This window comes from Centroberyx affinis, unplaced genomic scaffold (assembly GCF_046629955.1).
Source record: "Centroberyx affinis isolate AG114_WGS23_722 - 3 ecotype Tasmania unplaced genomic scaffold, CSIRO-AGI_Caff_v1 ptg008228l_1, whole genome shotgun sequence".
In the NCBI taxonomy this organism is placed as follows: Eukaryota; Metazoa; Chordata; class Actinopteri; order Beryciformes; family Berycidae; genus Centroberyx; species Centroberyx affinis.
In genome coordinates, this window is record NW_027284093.1 from 851 (window position 1) to 7,887 (window position 7,037).

Here is a 7,037-nt window from a genome sequence, read left to right on the forward strand (position 1 = left end):
ACTGAACACACTGAACACTCTGAACACACTGAATACACTGATGAACATACTGAACACACTAAACATACTGAACACACTGAACATACTGCTGAACACACTGAATACACTAAATACACTGAACATACTGAACATACTGAACACACTGAACATACTGCTGAACACACTGAACATACTGAACACACTGAACATACTGCTGAACACATTGAACATACTGAACACACTGAACATACTGAACACACTGAACATACTTAACACACTGAACATACTGCTGAACATACTGAACACACTCAACATACTGCTGAACACACTGAACATACTGAACACACTGAACACACTGATGAAAAACTGCTGAACACACTGAACACACTGATGAACACACTGAACACACTGAACACACTGAACATACTGCTGAACACACTGAACACACTGAACACACTGAACAAACTGAACACACTGAACACACTGATGAACACACTGAACACACTGAACACACTGATGAACACACTGATGAACACACTGAACACACTGATGAACACACTGAACACACTGAACACACTGATGAACACACTGATGAACACACTGAACACACTGAACATACTGATGAATACACTGAACACACTCAACATACTGCTGAACACACTGAACATACTGAACACACTGAACACACTGATGAAAAACTGCTGAACACACTGAACACACTGATGAACACACTGAACACACTGAACATACTGCTGAACACACTGAACACACTGAACACACTGAACACACTGAACAAACTGAACACACTGATGAACACACTGATGAACACACTGAACACACTGAACACACTGAACACACTGATGAACACACTGAACACACTGAACACACTGAACACACTGATGAACACACTGATGAACACACTGAACACACTGAACATACTGATGAATACACTGAACACACTGTTGAACACACAGAACACACTGAACACACTGAACATACTGATGAACACACTGAACACATTGATGAACACACTGAACACACTGAACACACTGAACACACTAAACACACTGAACATACTGCTGAACACACTGAACAAACTGAACACACTGAACATACTGATGAACACACTGAACACACTGATGAACACACTGAACAAACTGAACACACTGAACATACTGATGAATACACTGAACATACTGCTGAACACACTGAACAAACTGAACACACTGAACATACTGATGAACACACTGAACACACTGATGAACACACTGAACAAACTGAACACACTGAACATACTGATGAACACACTGAACACACTGTACACACTGAACATACTGATGAATACACTGAACATACTGCTGAACACACTGAACACACTGAACACACTGAACACACTGATGAACACACTGAACACACTGAACACATTGATGAACACACTGAACACACTGATGAACACACTGAACACATTGATGAACACACTGAACACACTGAACACACTGATGAACACACTGATGAACACACTGAACACTGAAAATGATTAATCTGATGATTGTAATGTCTACTGTTACAAAATGATTGACATCACACAATCCAAACAAATGCTGGTTCTTTTTACAAAGCAGGAGGAACTGAAGTCCTCGGTCGACTAAACAATAAAACCTTTACAGACTGGATCCTCTACTTTTAGAGAAACTGAATAATGAAGTTTCATAGACTGCATGCTGCTCAGAAAAGCTTCTGAAAATCATATTTGTTTGTAGAGTAAAACTCCTTTTCTCCTCCTCCAGGTATTTCAGTGGTTTTGGATCTGACTCCGAACTACCAGGGAACCGGATCCTGGTTCTCCAACATTAGTGTGACCAACGTAGCTGAGAGACTGAAGGTGAGGGAATCAGACAGAAGAGACAGGCTTTACAGTTTTAATCCAGATCTGCTGCAACCAGCTCAGTCTGCATGAGGAACACTGGAGAACCGCTAGCTCCAGAAGAGAAGTTAGACCACCTGAAAGAAATGAATAAAATCTGACAGATGGATAGATGGATAGGTAGATAGATTTTTAAGCACTGCAAAATTAATTAACGTAACGCAACTTACAGTACATTCAGTGGTGGAAGAAGTACTGAGATGTTTTACTGCAGTAAAAGTATCAATACAACAATGTAAAGATACTCCATTACAAGTAAAAGTCCTGCATTCAAAATCTTACTGAAGTAAAAGTACATAAGTATTGGCAGCAAAATGTACTTAGAGTATCAAAGTAAACGTACTCATTATGCAAACTGTCCCCATTTAGAGAGTTATATTTTTCATAAATTATTGGAATATTAATACTGATTTATTGACATACATGTACATGTAAGCAGCATTTTAAAGTTGTCAACGTGAAGCTAATCTTAACAATTTAGCTTTACTTTTGGGTAGTCTAATCTATAACAATGCTATTTTATAGTTATTTTATGAAGATGATCAAATGTTTTAAATATAAAATATTGATCTGAAAAGTAACTAGTAACTATAGCTGTGAAATAAATGTAATGGAGTAAAAAGTACAATATTTCCCTCTAAAATGTAGTGGAGTATAAGTACAAAGTAGCATAAAATGGAAATACTCAAGTAAAGTACAAGTACCTCAAAACTGTACTTAAGTACAGTACTTGAGTAAATGTACTTAGTTACTTTACACCACTGAGTACATTTAATTCTATCAGTTTGGATAGTTTAGTTTAGTTCCACAGTGACAGAACACAGAATTGCTCAAACACATTGATAAAATAAATCATCAGTGTGAGACGGAAGGCGGCGAGCTGTGATTGGTTGTTGTCTTCCTCCTGTCAGTCTGCGCTGGTCTTCTGGCTGGACCGGGGCGTGGACGGCGTCCAGCTGGCGGGGGTGGAGCGCGTGGCGAGCGTCGTTCCCTCGCTGTGGTCGGACATCCGAGCCATCGTCCAGAACGCCACGGAGGAGGGAACCGGCAGGAGGTGAGGAACCCGGTTCCACCGGGAACCCGCCGGTCCGGTTCTACTGTCAGACCGCTGAGAACCTGCTGGGACTGCAGCACTCTTCTGCTTAAAGTCCCATTCTTTACTCTTTTAGCAGTTTGAAGTAAATAAACCCAAGAACACTTTGAGGGTTTGCTCCCTTCTAATGGTAAAAAACATGCTACTGAAATGTCCATCTGCTATTGGCTGATCGTTGGTGCCAGGTGATGTCACCTTCTACAGAGTACACTCACCTGGCACCAGAGATCGGCCAATAGCAGATGGACATTTCAGTAACATTAGATGTCAGGCTTTACACAGGTTTGGGTTTGGGGTTTCTCTTCAACAAAGTTCCCTGTGGTTTTTAAAGACAGTTCTGTTGTGTACAGCGTATAAATAAAAACAAAAACCCCTCACCGAAATCTACATCAGCTTTTGTAGTGTTCCAGCCTGAAGAACAGGCTGTTTTTATGTTAATGAGCCTCTCCTCTCATCGGCCGCCTCATCGGAGGGTCGGGCTTTCGGCTCTGATGAGAAATGCTTAAAATGAGACTGGGTGAGTGGGAGGGGCTTCACCCTGTCAGTCCAGAGTGATGTCACTAAGGCCTGCCAATCAAAACAGCTTGTAGAATCACATGATTTTTAAATACGGGGAGTTTCAGATTTCAGATTTTCTCAGCTATTAGATTCAGTGACAGAATTCTTACATACAGAAGAACAAGGACCAGACAGAAGTTTTAAGCTGCTGTTCTTTGAGCGTGTTGCCTTCAGCACAGTGAAGGCGTCTCAGCTCCGGTCAGCTGGCTGTCATGACTTCCTGTTTGGGTTTTCCAGGGTTCTGATCGGTGTAACGGAGAGAACGTCGGCAGATGAAGTCTCCTCCCTCCTCTCCTCCACGGGCGTCGACCTGCTGCTGTCCGGCGTCCTCCGCTCCCCGGACGCCGACGCCACGGAGCGCGCTCGGTCCGTGGAGCGCCTGTACTCGTCCCACAGCCAGAGCCGGCTGGCCTGGAGCCTGGGCGGCCGGGCGCAGGGTCACCTGGCGTCGCTGGTGGGCCCGGCGCTGGTCGGCCTGCACCAGCTGCTCCTGCTCACGCTGCCCGGCACGCCGGTCTTCAACTACGGCGACGAGATCGGCCTGATGGACGAGGTGAGGAGGGGTCGCCATGGAAACACGATGACACACAGCGGACACTGTCCGTGATCCATGACCTGTGATCCGTGATCCATGATCCATGACCTGTGATCCATGATCCATGAGCCGTGATCCATGATCCGTTAAATTTTATTTATTTATTTTGGCTAACCCTCATTTCAAAGCTGAGTGTTTATTTCTTGTAAAATTCATATTTATCGTCTCTGTTAAAGGACACAAAGTTTCCCAGGATGCTTTGGGACTCTGAGGAGGAGCTGAACGGGACTCTCCAGGTAACAAACAGACTTTAAAGTTTATTTATTTACACGCAAAAAAGTGAGAAAAAAATAACTGATTGTGCAGAGAAGTAAAAACCTGATGTCTTTATTAAAACATCTGACCTCAAAAGAAGCAAAGAAATAAATAAAACATCAAAATGACAAAAAAACACAACAGAATGTAAATGAGAACAACATGGGAAAGCAGTAGGCTAGTATTAGTAGTAACAGTAGCAGTAGTATTATTAGTATTATTAGTATTATTAGTATTATTAGTATTATTAGTATCGTATTACTTGCTGTGTGTCCTCAGGAGGAGAGGCAGCAGCGTCTCTGGAGTCTCGGTCTCTTCCGGACTCTGAGCGACCTGCGGGGGAAGGAGCGCTCGCTGCTGTTCGGAGACTTCGTCCCGGTCTTTAACTCCTCCTCCTCGCTGGCCTTCCTGCGGGTCTGGGACCAGAGCCCGCGCTACCTGGCGGCCTTCAACTGGGCCGAGGAGGCGGGGGAGCTGCCGCTGAGCCACCCGGCGCTGCCCGGGCGGGCGGAGCTGGTCCTGAGCACCGAGAGCGGCGCCCCGCCCGCCGACGGCGGCGTGGACCTGGCGGCGCTGCGGATCGGCCCGGGACAGGCGGCCCTGCTCAGGTTCCCCTACTCGGCCTAGACCGTCACGTAGAACCTTCCTGTTCATGTTAGAAACCGTCAGAGGAAAAACCTCTGATCCTCTTCACTGTCAGATCTCATCAGTCTGTGAAGTTTCACTTTCAGCAGTTATTTATTTAGTGATGAAGTCTGTTAGTTTTTTGTGAACCCACTTTCCCTCCACCTGCCTCGTCTGCTTCTACTGCAGCTAGTGAGTTCCTACATTTCCCAGAATGCCTTTCAACGAGAGAGAGAGAGAGAGAGAGAGAGAGAGAGAGGGAGAGAGATGGGGAGTGAGAGATTTTCCAGTAAAAGCAAAGTGAGCATTACTCCTCACTCAGAGCCCAACCTGTCTGCTGCAGTGCATTCTGGTCTCTCTCCTGCTCCTGCAGTGCATTCTGGTCTCTCTCCTGCTCCTGCAGTGCATTCTGGTCTCTCTCCTGCTCCTGCAGTGCATTCTGGTCTCTCTCCTGCTCCTGCAGTGCATTCTGGTCTCTCTCCTGCTCCTGCAGTGCACAATCTGTCAACCATTTGCACTTTAGGTTTTGACCTCTGGTGCTGCATCTGAATATACATGGAAGTGGTGACTTTTATTACATTAATGGAAAATTCATTACACTAACAGGATTTTTACACTATTCGGTGCAAAATGTTATTATGTTAACGGTTTATTATGTTAATGGGAAGTTATTACATTAACGGCTGAACGGTGACCCATCGTCTGCAGCTAATGAGTTTCATTTCAGTATAAAGTAAATCATTAAATATTATCCCAATTAGAGACCAGTTAGAGACTTTCAGAATGACTTTTCAAATCCCACATTGCACTCAAACCACTTGAGTCTCTCCACACACAGAACAGAGGTTCCACAGTCCAGCACTGAGGAACCCTAACCCTGTCATGGGGCTCCGTGTCACACTGCTGTTAGACTGGATATTGGTCATGTGATCATCAGTATTTTAGATTTAAAAACTTGAGCCATCTGTTGAGTGTTACCTGACCGCCTGAGCCACAGCTGAGGATGAACCTCACCAAGACCAACTCCTGCACATTTACCCTACTTGGTGTGTAAATCACATGATATTGTGTCTTTCCATGTCTTACATTCTGTGAAAAGAAAGGAAATAAAAGTCAGTGTAATGCATTCTGCAGTCTGAATTCTTTAATAACGTCTGAACTTTGTATTTTCATGCAGAGGATTATACTTCATACTTCATGCTCTCTCTCTCTCTCGTCTTTCTCTGCTCACCTCTCTCCTCTCCTTGCAGACTGGACACAGTTTAATAAACCAGAAGTAAATAATTTAATATCATTAAAGTCTTCCTGAGTCCCTGAAGTTCCTCTGACCTGCTTTGGGAAGACGAGGAGAAGAGAGTCGGCTTCAGCACAGCCTACTGTTCTGTGTGTTAACGGCCAAAAGTCATGATTAGGATTTAGATTTCACATCGACCAAAATTATACTTATGATTGTTATTTAATAATGTGCAGTCCACTTATGTACCAACACATATTTGTCGGGACGGGAGATAAACTATAAAGTCATTTCTCTGGAGCTGCTGCTCTGTGATTTCCTGTTCCAGTGGTTTCTGGGGGATTTTAGTTTCGGACACAGATCATCGCTTGATTTCAAATCAAATCAAGTCCAGTTTATTTCTACGGCTCTTCAAAACAAAATGATGGAATCCTACGCAGCCGTCTGGTGACATCATCGCCAACAAAAACAACAGGAAGCGAACAAACTTACTGGTTTGTGACTTTATTGTTTCTGAGCCATAGATCACTTAATGCCCCTTTAATATCTAAATATTAGATACACAAATGGCCTCCATCAATGTCCTTTTTCATTACTCCAATAAAGCTGATAAATGATCCCACACAGTGAGCTGAAGTGAAATACTTCGAGATTTACCACTATTTCATTTAATCACCAGGTAAGATAATAAACTGACCTTGAATAATTTTACTTCATTTTTAAAAATCTGAAATACAGCTTTGCTTTTCAGACTGTAAGTCTGAGCGATGCTGAC

The 7,037-nt window shown here is 43.6% G+C and overlaps 1 protein-coding gene across 1 annotated transcript; it reads left to right on the plus strand.

The window, feature by feature from the left end:
- Positions 1–1,766: 1,766 nt before the first annotated feature.
- LOC139640038 (amino acid transporter heavy chain SLC3A2-like) lies at positions 1,767–5,031 on the plus strand (the record flags this gene model as incomplete). Its single annotated transcript, XM_071514196.1, has 5 exons — positions 1,767–1,861; positions 2,815–2,957; positions 3,792–4,107; positions 4,326–4,385; positions 4,684–5,031. Coding segments are annotated over 5 exons (962 nt in total), but the record flags the coding sequence as incomplete, so codon positions are not given.
- Positions 5,032–7,037: the final 2,006 nt, after the last annotated feature.